This window comes from Gekko japonicus, unplaced genomic scaffold, assembly GCF_001447785.1.
Source record: "Gekko japonicus isolate JY-2015 unplaced genomic scaffold, Gekko_japonicus_V1.1 scaffold141, whole genome shotgun sequence".
Taxonomy (NCBI): domain Eukaryota; kingdom Metazoa; phylum Chordata; class Lepidosauria; order Squamata; family Gekkonidae; genus Gekko; species Gekko japonicus.
The window spans coordinates 553,941-572,103 of NW_015176455.1; the positions used below are offsets into that span (position 1 = coordinate 553,941).

At 43.8% G+C, this 18,163-nt stretch overlaps 1 protein-coding gene across 3 annotated transcripts in view; it reads right to left on the reverse strand.

The window, feature by feature from the left end:
- EFEMP1 (EGF containing fibulin-like extracellular matrix protein 1) overlaps positions 1-18,163 on the reverse strand; it is a 77,029-nt gene that overhangs the window by 6,741 nt on the left and 52,125 nt on the right. For 2 of the 3 annotated variants that reach the window (XM_015426918.1, XM_015426917.1), the window contains 2 exons: positions 12,984-13,106; positions 11,269-11,388 (listed from right to left, as the gene is read on the reverse strand). The exons of the other annotated variant lie outside the window; for it this stretch is intronic. In XM_015426918.1, coding sequence (XP_015282404.1) covers positions 11,269-11,388; positions 12,984-13,106 — 243 coding nt within the window. The remainder of the gene's footprint in view (positions 1-11,268; positions 11,389-12,983; positions 13,107-18,163) is intronic. 3 annotated transcript variants of the gene reach the window in all.

Consider the following 18,163-nt stretch of genomic DNA (forward strand, 5'->3'; position numbering starts at 1 on the left):
CTAATTCCTAATCAGGGTCTTTTCGAAAGAAAACAAAATCCCAGATGGGCACAGATAAATCTAATCGAAAATAAAAAAAAAAACTTTTCAGAATAAACCAAAATAATTTCCTTTAAAAATAATTTTCTTTTAAAGCCAGTGTGGTGTAGTGGTTACATGTGCAGACTCTAATCTGGGAGAACCGGGTTTGATTCCCCACCCCTCCACTTGCAGCTGCTGGATGACCTTGGGCAAGCCATAGTTCTGTCAGAGCTGTCCTTGAAAGAGCTCTCTCAGTCCCTCCTACCTCACAGGGTGTCTGTTGTGGGGAGGGGAAGGAAAAGGAGTTTGTAAGACACTCTGAGACTCCGAGTGAAGGGCAGGGTATAAATCCAATCTCCTCCTCCTTTTCTTTCTCCTTTCCCCTTTCCCCTTATCTCAACCTACCCCTTCCTTTTAACACACACACACACACACACACACACACACACACACACCCTGTGCATGTGTGTATGTGTGAGAGCCTGAGGGATATCAAGGTTAAAAGAAAACAGCAGAGTACAATGATTTCAATGTAAATTGTGCTTGAGGGAAGAATCCACCTATCCATCCCCCCTCCCTTCCTCTCTCCCCTCCCTCCCTTCCTCTGAAGAAGTATACAAAAGTTTATTCCTGAAATAAAATGTTGCTAGTCTTAAAGGAGCCATGGGACTCAGACTTTGCTCTCTCTCCTGGGTGGGGCTCTCTCTCCCTCTTTGCCGGCTCCTTTCCTTCCAAAGGAGCAGCCCTCAGCCAAAGAAGGGAAGGGAGGCTTGGAAGAAAGCAGGAAAGAGGCTTGGAAGGAAGCAGGAAACAGCAGAGGGAGCTGGGCAAAAGTGAGCTGTGATGCAGCAGCAGCCCTAGACAAGGAAGCAGGAGAGAGCCAGTTGCTCACAGGCCAGATATGAGCCCTGCAGGGGCCATATCTGGCCCGCGGGCCGTATGTTTGACACCTGTTATATAAGGCATAAATCAAGGGAAAAGTCTATTTCCCCCACATCTTTATACAGTTGACTGCATATGATGCTTTACCTAATCAACATAGTTTCTTATAGTATACTAGACAATTGTAGCTTATTTCTTTGGTGTCATGGTTAAGAGCAGCAGACTCTAATCTGGAGAACCAGGTTTGATTCCCCACTTCTCCACATGCAGCCAGATGGGTGACCTTGGGTCAGTTAGAGTTCTCTCAGAGCTGTTCTCTCAAGAGCAGCTCTCTCAGACCCACCTACCTCACAGGGTGTCTGTTGTGGGGAGAGGAAGGGGAAATTTAGGCCTGTAGCTACAGTGAAGCATTTTGGGGCCTACTAGGGCCTCACAATTTACCACCCTGTTCAGGCCCCTCAACTTATTTCCCATGCTTGCCACTGCCAGGGGCAAGCCTCATGCCCCCCCCCCCCCCGAAGCTCTCTGTATCTCTTCAGCAAGGAAAGCTGAGCCCCACCTCCAGTCCCACACTGCTAATCTAACAATATTAGCAGTGTGGGACTGGAGGTGGGGCTTGCTTGCTTTGCCAGCCGGCAAGAGGCAAGCAAAAGAGAGGCAACCAGCACTGCCCGCCCTCCCTGCAGATCACGAAGCACCCTGCTGCAGCGGTGCCAACTGTCCCTCAGTGCTGTGGTGCTCTGTGCCCAAAAGAGCAGCAGAAGCAGTGGCGGCATCAGGCTGCAGCTTGGGGGATCAGAGCACCGCATCTTCCTGCTCGGCTCCTTCCTCATACGTTCCCCTCTCTTTTGGAGTTCAGGGCAGCAACTTAGAGAAAAACAGGTTTCACTTTCCATAAATGGGGAAGTTTAGTCCCCGCTCCCTCCCTTCACCTCACACTATACCTACTTACATTTCTACTTGGCCTACTCGGAAGTAAGTCCACTTCTATTCACTGGCACCCAGGAAAGGGTTCTTTAAAAAATTATGCCCCCCCAGAGCATAACGTGCTTCCCTCTAGGACGAACTACCACACATGGCTCCACTTCTGATTTCACCTTGACCTTCACCTTACTGCCCAGACTCCTCTTGTATATCAGAGCAACAGACTTGACTCAATTCATTGGAATTTATGGTTTAAACAGCACTTTTGTATAGGTGAACGGAATTGATACCGTCTTATTATGTTTTAACTGTAGATGTATGTTAATGTTTTGTTGGTGACTAACCGATTGGTTTGTAATTTCGGATTCTAAAGACTTCTGCATAATGTTTTGCAGTTATTGTATGTTTTGATATGTTATACTTGATCTTAATAAACATTTCAAAATTCAAAAAAAATTACCCCCCCCCCAATTTAAATGCCCCCTACAGGCCTGGGGAGATTGTAAGCCGCTCCGACTGAAGGGCAGGGTATAAATCCAACTCTTCTTCTTCTTCTTTGCCTTTCTAATGAGCCACAACATGAAGACATCCATTTTGATATGTCACAGTTAGCCATATGAGAATGGATCCATATTTTATGTGATTTTTATCCAATGTAACTGGCTAATAGGAAAATGTAAAGAAACACCTTAATACAGGGTCTCCCAGCTTTTTGAGCCTGTGGGCACCTTTGGAATTCTGACACAGGATGCTGGGTGTTATGATAAAACGGCTGCTGTGGGAGGTGGAGACAATGACAAAATGGCTGCTGCCTGAGGCAAAGCCATACATGTACCCAAATGAAGAGGGGTAATTTTTAAGAATACATTGGGAAAGAGGAATGAGAGAAAGTATAAAACCAACACTGTGGTGGCAGCTGCTGCCAAAGGAACATTATTTTAATCTGCATAGCCATTCTCATCTTCAATGGTCTATCAGAAGCTGTGCCGGGCAACAGCTCCACCTGGCTCTCTCCACTTTCTGAAAACACTTGGTTGGCACCAAGTAAAGTGTCAGTGGGCACCATGGCAGAGACCTGTCAGTTCACTCTAAAAGATTCAACCAAGAAAGACATTAATTATGCATTGAAAAATGAGCTTCCTGGAATCCTGTACATATTTTGTAATGATAAAGCAAAACTGCTTCTGTACCCTGACAGTCTCTCAATGCCCAAACTTGCAAAAGAAAATCAGGTTCTGAAGAATGAGTTAGTTCATTTGATGTCTGCATTCTTGAGCAAGGTTTTGAAATGAATGTAGGCTAACAATCTGAAACTTAGTCTGGACAAAATGGAGGAGCTACTGGGGGAGAGAAGATCTGACACAGGAAATGGGTTATTTCCTGTTCTTGGAGGGGTTGCATACCCCCTAAACAAACAGTTTTGTAGCTCAGGGGTGCTCCTGGACCCAGCCCTCCTGTTGGATAAACAGGTGGCAGCGGTGGTCAGGGGTGCCTCTCACCAGCTTTGGCAGGGAAGTTCTTGGCACCGTAGTGCATGCCCTAGTAATAACATCTAGATTAGATTATAGCAATGTGCTCTACATGTGGCTGCCCTTAAACACTGGAAGCCATAGTTGGTACAGAATGTGGCAACCAGAGTCTTGAGCTGAGTGGGTTGTAGGGACCATATCATTCCAGTATGGTTCCATCTACACTGGCTCCCAAATTGCTTAAGGCTTAAATAAAGGTGCTGATATTGACCTTTAAAGCCATATATGGCTTGGGGCCAACATACATAGGGGCCTCCCCCCCCAACCTACTTGTTCACTCCAGTCACCTTTGGAGGGCCTGCTTCCATTGTCCTTACCATCTGAGGCTAGACAAGTGCAACCTGAGAAAGAGCTTTCTCAGTTGTGGCATCAGCAATTTGGAGTTCCCTCCCATTTTGTCCGCCTCCTTCTGCTGGTGTCTTCTGCCAGGGGGGGTGTAGACTTTTTTTGTTTCGTTTGGCATACCCTTCATAAGTCCTCCTCCCTGGTTTTGCTGTTATATGTGTACGTGTTTTTAATGGAAGTATTTTATAATTTTAAATACTGTTTTTAATGTCCAAATGTTTTAATGTTTTCACATTTGCCCTCATGAGGACCTTACTTGGATGGAAATGAGGTATAAAATGAGGTATAATACAATGTACAAAATCTGAAGATTTTGTGTATACATGCTGAATTTGCATACTCGTCTGACCTTCCGTCTGCCTCGTGTAATTTGCCTTGAGTCACACACAGAAAGGGCAACTACAAATGAGATAAATACATTTTGGCAAAGATCAGTGTCGTGGGCATAGGTTTCCCTTGCTTGAAAGCCAGTCAAATCTGACTCTAGGGTTGTGGTGGTCATCTCCATTTCCAAGCCGAAGAGCTAGTGCTGTCCGAAGATGTTTCCGTGCTCATGTGGCCGGCATGACTAAATGCCAATGTGCACGGAACGCTGTTACCTTCCCACCGAAGCAGTACCTATTTATCTACTTGCAATTTCTTGCTTTCGAACTGCTAGGTTGGCAGGAGCTCGAACCAGAGACGGGAGCACACTCCATCATGCAGCACTCGGGTCTCGACTGCTGAACTACTGACCTTCTAGCCTGCAGTTAAGTGTCTTAACCACTTGAGCCACTGCAGCTCCTTCGTAGTGGGCATAGGGGAGCTATATATGGGGCCGAGAAGGGGGAATGTTATTATGCAAGTTGCTCCAGCTGGTTCCCTGAACACTACATCATTTGCAGACCCAGCTGTTTTTGGATACGACTCTGCAACCATAACGATTAGCAACTTGCTTTTTAAATAACAGAATTGGAATCCACAACATTTGACACCTATTATTTCTAATATACCCAAAGTAATCTTCACATAAAAAACAGGTAAATTCTGTTGTTCAATCAGTCTTTGCTCTAATTATTAAATTCTGTAACTACATATGGTGTATTTTAATACCAATGACGAATGCTATATTATTTATTTGGTAGGATTAGCTGGATTTACATGTGATAGCGTTTGTTTTATAGTTATGTTATATATATTTATAATTACAAGTTATAAGTTGGGTTGATTAACACAGGAGAAATGTAATAAAAACTAAACACCTGCTGGCAGACTGGTCTGCCAATTCTGTGAGGTCATAAGCAGGGCTAAACGAAAGGCTAGAAGAACTAATATAATTCAGTCAGTCAGAAAGACCAATGGGACCATTTCCTTTGGCTTTAAAATAAGCATTCTAGCCCAGTAGTACCAGTAAGCAGACTAGTGGGAGCCCAGCAAGTTGCTCCTGATTCAATTACCAATTGGTCTGCATATCCCAGGACAAACTGGGTCACTCAGGGTGGGTAGCAGTTGTCTCTAGAGGTCTAAGCAGGGAGGCTTTTAAAACAGTAGCTCTTTTTTGGGCTAATACAGGTGTATGTAGCTGGTCAATAAAGCTATACCTTTTGTGGCCATGCACAAGGCTGGTCTAGCAGTCAGAAGAGAATGGGTTATTGCTGCAGAGTCTTTATCGCCATTCTATTTGAGATGGGCAGGAAAGCTCACAACATAAAATCAGCAGTCAGGCAGGCTGTGCATACACTTGGTGTCAGTACTGAGCTGCAGGAATCCACTGAGCAAGCGTTCAGAGTCAGCTGTCACAAGTCAATGGATACTGCTTTTGCCCAAACAAACTCTCCTCCTGACCTGGAATCCTCTGCAGTCCTTCCAGGTGCCTGTGTTTATGGAAGAGCCTACAGGTGGCCTGGGCGGGTGAGGAAACACCAGAGCCCAGGAACCCTTCTCATACCCGATGACACCACATCCTTTGGCCTGCAGTGGCTCACCAAATGGAACAATGGCACACAGCACCAAGGGCTCCTGATTTTAGCCCTGAGAGTGAAACTACATGTGACACTGGGTACTTGTGATTGAAACTCCAGTGTATAATTTTGCCTTAAAAAAATATAGCCACTGGAAACCTGATATGAATGAGGGGAAAGGTACACGTGTCTCCCCCATGTGCTTTCTCCTTAATGGAAACTGACACCCCCAACTGTTCTGAATACAGGAACATTTCAGGTATCTTTTGGCCATCTTTCACTGTATTATTTTCTGTCCAAGAATGTCAGAAATGTCCCTTTGGCTGAGCCATGGAAAAGAGCAACAAGGCAATATGGGGGCCAAATTAACTAGGGAATGACTTTCCCCCTGCTCTTTGTATTTGTATGCAAGAACATGCCCCCCCCCCCCACCATTCCACCACCTACACTTTTTTTTATGCCCATGAGGATCATCCATTTATTCGAGGAAAAGAATTACCACCAGTAAAATAGGTGTTTCAGGGGAAAAAAGGAGTCTATTCTAATATATAACAAACTTTTCCAGAAATGTTTCATGTGGCTATTAAATGCCACATTCCAGCATCTCCCCCATCCCCTGCTGTGGTCTTTATTTTTTTGGACCAGGTTTATAAATAATTACTGCAAGGAACACATACTGATAAGGCTTCTCAGCACATCACTGTTTAAGATTTATCTGAAGCTATTTATTACCCTGGAGGTCTATTCTTTTAAAATTCCACTACATTTATGACACAAGTCTCAGAGACTAGTAGATCAGTTTGCAGTGCTCGAGAGCATCAGCACATCGCAAAATGGTCACATTTGTTTTTCCTAAATGAAATTTCTCCCCCTCCCATTTTATTCCCATCTTAAGAGAATACAGGATGGCATAGCAATATGAAAGCAAGCAGGAATTTCAAAAGTTTAGGTATGTGACCCTGCAGTGAACCCTGTTTTTGCACGTTTAACTTTTATTTTCTACCTTCTACTGAGACACTTTTGACAGATGTAGATTTAACCCTGAACTTCTTTTCTGAATTACACGCCCTTCAACATTTGGATGGCATACCTGGCTTGGATCAAGATGGGTAGCCGTGTTAGTTTGTCTGGAGCAGTATAAAAGAGCAAGAGTCTAGTAGCACCTTAAAGACTAACCAAATATGTGGCAGGGTATGAGCTTTTGTGAGTCTGAAGAAGTGAGCAGTGACTCACGTCCCCCCCTGCCACATATTTAAGGTGCTACTGGACTCTTGCTCTTTTATACCTGGTTTGGTCTATGAAAACAAATTAATACTTATAATAATTAATAATTATTATTAGCACAATCTCCATCAGCTGGAGGGGGCATTTAATGAAATGTGGTCATAGATAACCTGCAGCTGATCAAGTCACTTGTCTGATTTGTCTGTATCACTCAGAGAAAATAAAGGGGCCTCCAGCTGGATAAGAAGGTGGTGTCTGGGAATGCCCTTCACCATCTTCAGCCTTTTCTGAGCCTCTTGCTACTGTGGTGCATATCCAGGTAACATCTAGATTAGATTACTGCCATGAGGTCTATGTGGGGCTATCCTCAGGGAGTGTCTAGAAGCTACAATTGGTACAGAATACTGCAGCCAGAACACACCAGAATCAGGCCGGTGTGGGTCACAGGGACCATATCACTCCATTCACACTGGCTCTCAGTTTGTTTCTGGGCCCAATTAAATGTGCTGGTATTGACCTTTAGAGCCCTATGCAGCTTGGAAGCTGTGTACCTTAATGACTGCCTATTCCCATATGAACCTATTGGACCTCCATGGTCATCTTTGGATGCCATTTCAGGAAGTTTTGGCCCTGCCTCAACAGACTTGCAGTAACAGTCCATTTACTCTTATCCTATAGAACTTAATGGGAACCAATGGCATCAAGCCCCCTCCTACCTGAAGCATCACCCATTCCTTTGCAAAGGCCCAGCCAGTGTTCCATTTCTTGGTCACACTACTATGTGACTGAAATTGATCTCCAGTACTCACAATATACCAGTAGTGTCAAAACCACTATATTGGTACTCCTTCCTGTGCCACTGTGGTCATCTGAGAACCTTGGAACATGATTATGCTGTGGTTCCTTCCCATGCCTTGTTAACTTTGGGAAACTGGGTTCACACTGCTGTGGGTTCCTGCCACATAGTCCTGTGTTTCTTACATTAAAGTGGTGTGGCTTGTTAGGGAGGGACCTGAAGGAGAAGAGTGTGTTAGTCTGATGCAGTGTGTGTGTGTGTGTGTGTGTGGGGGGGCTTATGGGGTAGTCAGGAGAAAGGTATAAAGATGGGAACAGGAAAAGGAGAAAAAAAGACTGATTGGATTTGTGGAGAAACTATTTGAAACAGATATGAAACCTGACAAGAAACCTAGGAAGAGATGGAAGTAAGTTGGATTTACTTGACACACAGACTACTTTGTGGACAGAAACAGGTCCGTGCCTGCAGGACAGCTCTTCTAGGTATGCCAAATAATTCATGCCAGCCAACACTAGCTCAGACACCTGGCAAAGCATGTGTGGTCTTTGGGACTGTGCTGGTTGCCTCTTGTTCTGCTTTCTGTGAAGAGCAACTATTCTCTATCTTTATTCCAGAGTCTTTTCACTCCTTGGGTATGGCTATATGTTTGTGGAACAGTTTTTTCCCACCTAAATTTTTCCCAAATGCTAATATTAAAGGTAAAGGTAATATTAGGCAAAATGTAAAGGTTCCCTTGCTTGAAAGCCAGTCGAATCTGACTCTAGGGTTGTGGTGTTCATCTCCGTTTCAAAGCCGAAAAGCCAGCGCTGTCCGAAGACGTTTCCGTGGTCATGTGGCCGGCATGACTAAACACCAAGGTGCATGGAACGCTGTTACCTTCCCACCGAAGTGGTACCTATTTATCTACTTGCAATTTCTTGCTTTCGAACTGCTAGATCGGCAGGAGCTGGAACTAGAGATGGGAGCTCACTCCATCTAATGCTAACTTGATGGATTCCAGTGTTTTCTGCATTGTCCATCTTTTCCCCCAGACTTGATTTGCAGTGGTATTTTATACCTATAATGCAGGCATGTCCAACTTCGAACAGGTAGTGATCTATTTTTTCCGGCCAAAAGTGCCGGTGATCTACCACCATGAAAATAAAGTTTCAAATTAGATTTTAACCCACTAAAGTTGGGTTCCACCCTCCCCATTTATAATGCACCTTCTGTCATTTACTGGTAAGCAAAATAAGCAAAAACAAAACAGAGAGACGAAGATCCAGAAAGAACTGCGAACATTTTTTATTTTTTATTGAGTTATAACTTTCTTTAACTGTCTCAATAACTTTCTTTAAGTTTTATTCGGAGTTATTTGTGTTAAATGTAGGTCAAGTTTTGATCCAGGCTGATCTTGCGCAATCTTTAAAACTTCGCTCTTGCTCATTAGTGAGACCAAGTGGGGCTGGTGATCTACCTCTAACCCCACCGCGATCTACTGGTAGATCGCGATCTACCTGTTGGACATACCTGCTCTAATGCAACTACAAAGCTAGTCTGACCTATGTGGATTATGTTCTACTGTCCCTTTAAATCTTTTTTGGCATTCCTTTTCCTGGCTGCTTCTATTTCTCAGCTTACTTAATAAGCACTAGCAGCAGAATTCCTGAATGATCCTTAATAAGTCCTTGTTCATGGGCAGAGGGCACTGCTTTTTCTCTTTGCAGCCAAACAAACTGCTTATTAATTGTTTTATTTTTCATTATTTTAGTTTCATACTGAGTTATAAAAATTTAAAAAAAGTAATAAGAAATCATTTGGGCTGCAAACAGAACAAGAACTGAGTAAGGATCATTCAGAGAAGCCTCAGCCACTGCTACTTAATAGGCAGTAATTAATTAAGCAAAGAAACAAGCACCTGCAAAGAGGGAAGGAAAATAATTTGAAGAGGAAGTTGCATGTAGGGCTTAAATTGAATGGGACTTACACCCAAATATACATATAGTAGGCATGGCTTGAAGGCCTGCTGCCTGTACATATACCTTTGCAAAAAATGTATCGGGAATATAGTCCTGTAGTAAGTGCTGTGCGGAATCACTGTTTTAAGTCTGCTTCTGACTCTATGGTTTTCCCTTGTATGGTCGTGGACCCACCCCCAGCGTGCCTGGCGTCATGACGTCACTTCCCTGTGACGTGCATGCGGCGTGCGCACCGGGATCCACACGGGAGTCCCCTGCCGGCAAGGTAAATGCCACTTGGCAACCCTAGTGGGGGTTGGGAAAACAGCAGTTGAAAATGACCAGGAGTTAGCAGCAGAGGTTTTCTCTGAGGAGAAAAAAAGAGGATTTCTGCATGAGTAGAACTGTGCAGAAAAGCTGCTTAGAGCAGGCTGAAAATAATAAATTTGTAAAGGATCCTTGTTGTGGGAATAGGACCTCAGTTCAAAAGTTCAATGGAAGTGAAACCTTGGCCCCGGTCACACGGGCCAGATAACACAGGGGGGAGGCCTGGTAGCCCGATCACATGGTCCCCTGAGTCTCCGCGCTTAGGCTGTTAACTGGCGATCATACGGCCATGCTGGAGCATGGCAAAGAAGCGGTGCGGCAAGCGTTTCGCGTTTGTGTGCATGTGCAGTTCCGCGGAGCAGCACTGCTTTCAGTTACGTGTTTGTGCACATGCGCTTACGAAAAACATCCGGTTTGCGATGGGACGTGGACGGGTGCCAGATGCCACGGGATACTAGTGCTCCTGCGATCAGACGCCTGCCCCTGCACTACGTTTTCCAGATACTAGTGCACTTTCTGTGGTACTTTTTTACTGCGCATATTCGGCAGGATGCCACAGGTTGGCCATGGGTGCACTACGCTTCCCAGATGTTGCGGTATGATCACGCCCCAAAAATCCACCTGACATTCATGCCTTTAGCGTGGCAAATCCTCTGTGTGACTGGAGCCCTTGTTACTTATACCTTATTGTTGCCAGTGTTTTGTTTCTATCCTAAATAAAAGTTTTCTTGTTTTGATTAACCCTGTGGGCTGTGTGTCTAAGGGAAAACACACACACACTTTAACACCTGGGTCTATACATATAGGATATGTATAAATGGTGGCAGAGAGTGATTGGAAACCCAACAGCTCTGTGTGAGCGAGGGCTTATTATTAAAGGAGGGTGGTCTGTGGATATCCTTGGGAGTGTGAGAGTGGACCTGATGTGTGAAATGGTCATGGTTCTCTGTATATTTTAAAAGAGACAAGAAGGGTAGCATGTGATGTCCTGACCTACTGATAACCCTGAACCTGAGAGAGAGAGGTTGCTGAGGGTGGTAGGCACTCCGTGTGAGTGGAAGGGGCATCACAGTGTTTTTATTAATTGCTTTTAATTTGCACTTCAAACTGTATTTTTAATTTGGCATTTTTAGGAGCAGGGGCTGCCAGAAAAGAAACAACTGTTTCTGGATTATGTGCAGGTTTTTAAAGCTCCTCTATAAATACATAAATGTCTAGTCAAATGTTTTGTTTCTTATAGAACCTTTTGTTGTGAAAAGCTACTTGGAGGCAGTGGAAATGTCTCTAGATATGCCTTTCTGTCCAGAGGTGCTGATTATTTCGGACTTATCAAAAATGCTTACCTGCACAAGTATGGTTGTCAGCAGTTAACTGAAAACCACTGTTACACTGGCAGTAATAGGAGCCAGGAATGTTCACACACCTCTGGTGGCAAAATGGAGGGAGTACACATTCATCTATGTCTGGGTTACCACAAAGAGGACAAAAGAAAAACATATTATCATTACATAAATTCAGGTAATAAATTTCTGCTGGAAGGTGCCAAAATAAATGATTACCCACCCACCCCCAACATGAAGAAAAGCATTAATTAAAAAACAAGTCAGGGAGGAGCCTGAAGATGTTAGGGTCTCTATGCCTGTAATCATGTCACAAAATCAGAAAATAAGGGTCAAACTATAAATAATGCAGGAGGTCAGTAACCATCATCTCCCCCTTGGTTTTAAATTAGCTGCTCCTCATGGGTACTTGGAAGATAAGGGAGCTGGTGCTGGGGGAGGGGGTGTTTATCCTTTTGTTTTCATGCTATTTTACTGAATGGCAGTGGGGTACAGCGGTTAGACTACGGAAGTAGGTCTGGGGAGGCCCAGGCTCAAAGCCCTGCTTGTGATAAAACTCATCAGGTGACCTGGAAGCCTAGTCAAACCTACTTCACAGAATTGTTGTAAGGATGAATTGAAGGAGTTTCTCTGAAGAACAGCAGGATAAAATGTGACAATAAATACATTTAAATTGCTCCACCTAACCAAAGGTGCAAGTCCAATGGAGGGAATGACAGGGACAGCCTAAAGGCTGACTTCTAATCAATGTGGGCCGTAAAGGGTCTAGTATGCTTAGATTCTCTTGGTACATAATACATGAAACTTCCTTATACTGAATCAGACCACTGGTCTATCAATGTCAGAATTGTCTGCTCTGACCAGCAGCAGCTCTCCAGGGTCTCAGGCACATGTCTTTTACTGCCTGATCCTCTTAATTGGAGATGCTGAGGATTGAAATTGGGACCTTCTGCATGCCAAGCAGACTCTCTGCTACTGAGCGGTAGCCCCTCCCTTCCCATTTCGGCTACTGTTGTGCTCTCTGTCCCATCACTAGCTTGTCTTACTCGCCATCTTCTCTATCCCAGGGGACAGCTGAGTAAAGTGGACAGAAAGGGGAGCTGTAAATTTATGTCCATGACTGGCAACATACAGATCTAAAAAAAAGAGAGGTCAGATTGACACGTAACTCAAAATTGTGGCTCTGAAGTGCCTATGACAAACTGAACACAGACAGCAGTGCTGCTCTATCTTTAGGTTTCTGTGGTACAAGCCCTTTTGCATAGCACCAGGGCAACTTCCTTCATCTTAATACCAAAAATGTTCCTGTGCAAGTCTGCACTGGGACATGGGTCCCATGCAGTAACTAGGCTTCGGGATGCACCATTTTAAGAATGCAGTAGATGAGTGTCAGGACCCTCTCCACACCTTCTGAATACATCTAGTCATGCTACTTCCACATGGGGAGCATGAGTCCAGGACTTCCACCTATTGATCCTAGTTTAAAGCATTAGAGTAGGGACCAAAAGGGAGAATTTATAGATGCAGATATGAGACGTGAATTTGTTCATTCTTTCTAAAAATGCAGTTAGGGAAACATACGTAACCTGCTCTGAGACCTAAGGGCAGAAAGAACTGAAATGTAAGCAAATAAAGAAACATAAAAAGATCTGATGTCAAAAGGTTTGCAAGTTAATCTTGTCAGCCATGATATATCTTGTTTACCATATAATACTCACCGATACACTGGTCCCCTCGCTTCTGATACCCAGGAGGACACTGGCAGGCAAATGATCCTCTTAAATTGAGGCATAACTGATCTGAATGGCAGTTATGAGTGCCTGCTGTACATTCGTCAATATCTTTTTAAAAACAAGCAAATAAAAAAGACAGCATAGTTACAGCCTTTGGAAAGAGAGCCCTGATCTTTCTAATCTCTGCCTTGCATTCAGCAGAATCACAAATTCTAGATTTAATTCATATGTTAACTGAGAAGGTTAGTTGCGGCTTTCCCATGATTGGATCCCATGGTGCACTAGTAATGATTGCACATATGGTTAATTCCAATGTGATGCAGCCAGATATGCAAGTTTTCCTTATTCTGATGCAAAGTGGAATCCACTAACAACCACCAAAGTGGAACACACAGTGTAGGTATACAAGGGAATACTAATCTGTGTGAAAAACACTTTCAGTAATAACCAAAGTATTGATACAAATACAAGCATATAAGCATAATCGTCCAATCTTAGAGTAGAAAAGTTTCCTCTTGAGGTGAAGATGGATGAAGAATAGTACACGAAGAATCCGGATAGTAAGAACTCCGTTTTGAAGAACTTCCTCAGTAACTGAAACAATATATCTTCAAATAGGTTATATGCACTGCCTCAGTAATTATGGAAGGAAGTGTGATGTAGGGCGGGATATAAATTCAAATATAAATATAAATAAATAAAAGCCTTAAGCTTTTCCTGAGATGTGCTGTCAATAACTGCCCATTTATGAGATGTGTTTGCTGTAACTCACAAGAGTGCATATAACCTATTTGAAGATATATTGTTTCAGTTACTGAGGAAGTTCTTCAAAACGGAGTTCTTACTATCCGGATTCTTCGTGTACTATTCTTCATCCATCTTCACCTCAAGAGGAAACTTTTCTACTCTAAGATTGGACGATTATGCTTATATGCTTGTATTTGTATCAATACTTTGGTTATTATTGCACTAGTGTTAGCAAAGTAGAATCCAGCCATAAGGAAACAGTAGCCCTCCAGTAATTCATGAAATAGGCATCAAACAGCTCCTGCTCTTTGGGCAATTCTGCATCTAGCATTCGCTCCACATTTTCTCAACTGGGAGGAAAAAGTGCAGCTCAAAACCACATTCAAATACCTTGGGGCAACACCATACTAACTGCAAAGTCACCACGGAATGGCCATAAAACGGCCATATATCTATACAGAAGGTACCATAAAACCCGATAATCCAAGAAAGTCAAAGCGGCATGCAGTGTGGAGGCTACCATAAAATTCGATGATCAAAGGAAATGAAAGCAGCTTGCAATGCAGAGGAGAATTTCTGTACCTTCTGCATAGATTTATGGCCGTTAACAGCTCCTGCTCTTTGGGCAATTCTGCATCTAGCATTCGCTCCACATTTTCTCAACTGGGAGGAAAAAGTGGAGTGAATGCTAGATACAGAAATGCTCCCAGTGCACTGGCAAATTACAAGTGCTGGCTGGAGCATTCCATGCATCCGGGGCTCAGAGAGCAAAAGAAATACTAGAATGCCACATCCAATATATAAAATTACAGGTTCTAGATATTCCTGCCCAGTTAAATGAATTCTCTAATTGCCTCCTCACTCTAAATTTATGCCATAGCAACCCTGCAGAAATATTATTTATTTCAAGACTTGTAAACAAATGTGCCACTGATTGCCTATGGTGAGTCAGAAATCTCCTCCAGGCCATCACACAAGCAAGCATTTGCAAAATAAAGAGATTCAGTTCATTTGATGTCACCAAATGTGCCACAAGTCATGGACAGGTCTATTTATACTAAAGACTCTTGCCGGCTAGTAGCTTGTCTGGGATTATTTTCAAGGCAGATTTATGTACTTATTTGGACTTATACTACACACCTATCCCCTCTATAGGAGAGAGGCTAAAACTAAGTAAAATCCAATCTTAACAAAATCTATTCAGAACAACCATTTTGAAAGACACCTAGATGTCAATCAGAAAGCAGAAACCAAAGCAATCTCTACAAATACAGTATGAAGAACAACTACACAGAGTGTGTGTGGGATTATGCCCACTGATCCAGTCCTTGACACTGTCACCAGACCTTCTCTACAAACACTTTTTGCATTTGCATCTAGACTCCTCTGCAGAAAGGCTGACGAAAGCCCTGCCTCCCCCCCCCCCCCCTGTTTGTTTTTTTTTTTTTTTTTAAAGGAAGGATGTTAGAGAGGAACAAAAAAACCCCATCCCCTCAGATTGCAGTGATTTGAATTTTTGATGGATGAAATATTTTGGCAGTCTATGATCCCACCTTTGGAAAATGCCATTATAAGTTCTTCCTTTTCCCATTAAAAATTTAACACAATACAAACTTGTACTGTTACATCTTTCGTACCGAGTTTGTGTGCTGTTCCCCAGTTTTATTCCTGTTATAATCCAATTCAGGGCAGTGACAAGATTTTCTTTTGGCATCTGACACCAACTAAAAGCCTCTGAGCTGAATAAACAAATTCCTTAAAACTAGTTTACAAATCCCAGTTGAACTTTCCATATGTGTTCAGTAATTGGGGACCAGTGGCAGATTCTGGGTGGAGCCTTGGGAAAAGGGGGGGAAAGGATATATTCTTTCTCATACCAAATGAAAACAAAGTTGTTCACAAGACTCACAATCACAAATAGAACCATCAACTACCTGACTTTATTCTTTATGATTGTCCTCTGCTCCCTTGCCCCCCCCCACTTTTCATATCTAAATATTTCCAACAAGCTTCCTTCCTATTCCAGAGCTTGAAAAAAAATTCTTTCCTTCTGCCTTTGAACAGATGACGGTAACCAATTCTTTAACGTTGACTCACTATGAGAAAAGTATGCAAAAAACAGCATAAGGTGGAATGGAGCATTCTTATTAAGGTAACATGTACATGTGTATATATTTGTCAAGTATGTTGTGTGTGCAAGAGGGTGGTATACTAAATATTGCACGAACCTGTAGAGTGCACATGTGTGTGCAATGCATTGCAGGATCCTAGCTTGGCCATCCAAGGGGGGAGGGTGAGGGCTGGTTTTACTCTGCTGCGATGGTGTCAGATCCAGTGCAACACTTTGCCTGTCGCCATTCTAGTACACTGGCTACTTCCAGTGGTCTCATCCATTAATATATGGGCTTTTTTGCTATATACACAGCCCCATCCTAGGTTTGGTTATTTGGTCAAACCAGTGTGTGACAGAATGCTGGGCAAGTGGAATTTTATATGCAGAGAGACTAATCATTTTAAATAAATAATTCCATTAATAGTATAGGGAAATGGTAACTCAGGTCCCGGTCACACGGGCAGGAAACTGCGGGGGGGAAGTGTGGCAGTTTGCCCCGGGGCAAACTAAGGCGCGGTTACCTGATCAGACCTCCCGTGGAGGTACTGTGGAGGTTCCGTGGGAAAGGAGAGGTGCCGATCGCAGAACAATCCCGCGCGCAAAAACGAAGTGCGCGGTGCGGCAAACTGGAAGGGTTTTTTTTTGTTTCCACCATGACTGCGCATGCTCCGTTGTGTGCTTTTGCGCATCCACAAAGACTTGAAGAAAAAAAAACTTTTTCGCCAGGGAACATGGGCGGGCGCCGGATGCCACCGGAAACGCGATCAGACGCCCGCCCTTGCCCCGCGGTTTCCGGAAACTAGTACCTCGGAGGTACTAGTTTTTTGCCGCGTGGTTTCGGCAGGAAGCCTCGTTTGAGCCACGGGAGTGCTACACTTCCCAGATGTGCCGGTGGGATCGCGCCCGGAAAACCCGCATGTCTTCCGTCTGACTCGCATGGCTAATGTTCCGTGTGACCGCAGCCTCAGACACCTAGAACCGTATCTTGCTCCACAGTGATGAACCAGTCCTCCTGACTCCTCTTTCATGCAAGTGTATGTGTGTGAAAAAGATGTTAGCATAAGAAAGAGAGTAAAGGGAGGATGAGAAGAGGGCTTCCTCATTTTGTCACCTTGACTCTCTCCCACACGTTTCTCTTTCCCCACCCCATCCTTCTGAATCACCTATTTTTGCGAGTGAGATAACATTTTTGATAATGCATTTGTTCCTAAGCAAAAGCTATACATGCCCTCTGCTCCCTCATCAAAAGCAGAAGATATAGGAAAAGAGTAGAAGAGAGAGAGAGAGAGAGAGAGAGAGAGAGAGAGAGAGAGAGAGAGGGGTCATGCTGCCCCCAAAGCCCCCCACTGACAGTAGTACCTTGTGAACCCCAAACTCTTTTGGTATAGAAAAGTCAGAGGCTTGAGTGAACCCATCTTTCTGATATCAAGTAAGAGTATCTCATTTAAGGCATGTATCCCCTCAGGCACTTTCAAGAGGAAATAGGCCGGCTGCCACAAGAACTCAGCTCTTATTAAACAAGGGGCACATTAACCAAGGTTCCTTTGTGTGATCCTCCCAGACTCCTCATACACCGGTAATGACGACCCACCCATGTTTCCAGGACAATAATCTTCCTTTCATTACAGATCTTCCTGGAAAGTCAGCCCATCTCCTTGACCATTGTCAACAGGCACAAGTTGTGCTTGCCACACAGTTAACTCTATCATTTTCAGCCACACATATTTTCCCCTCCCTTTTTATCCCTTAGGTGCATCCCTCAGCAGCACCCTTCACAAAAGAGAGTTTAAACTGTCTTATGGCAGCTTTGGTTCTGCCCTCTCCATCAATGGGGATTCAGATCCTAAAATTTCACCAATGGCAGTGCAAACCTTTCCCCCACCCGCCACCACAAGTAACTGGATCTTGAATTTTGGCTCAATGGCAGTGAGGATCCTAATCCTGCACCAATTTTGGCCAACAGCACTGCTCCCCCTAAGCCTAGATGAAATCTCAAAAGAAGGGCTTGCCAAGCCCTCTATTAGTTTAGCACCAAGCCTTCTTCCATCACTAATGACACAAAATCACTGGCCTTCCTCATCAAGACAAGCAGAGTGTGCTTGTTCCCTCTTCTATTCTGCTTCTCTTCTTGAAGTTTAGCCTCATTTCTTCCTCTCTGCTCTTGTCTTTTAGCTTCATCACCCCTTGCTCTTGGCCAGTCAGCACTGCAGCCAACTGGTCTTCTCCCATAATATTCCCATATAATTAAGGACTCCCTATCTTGAGAACCCTTCCCAACTCATCCACATCTTCTGCTCCTTTTTGG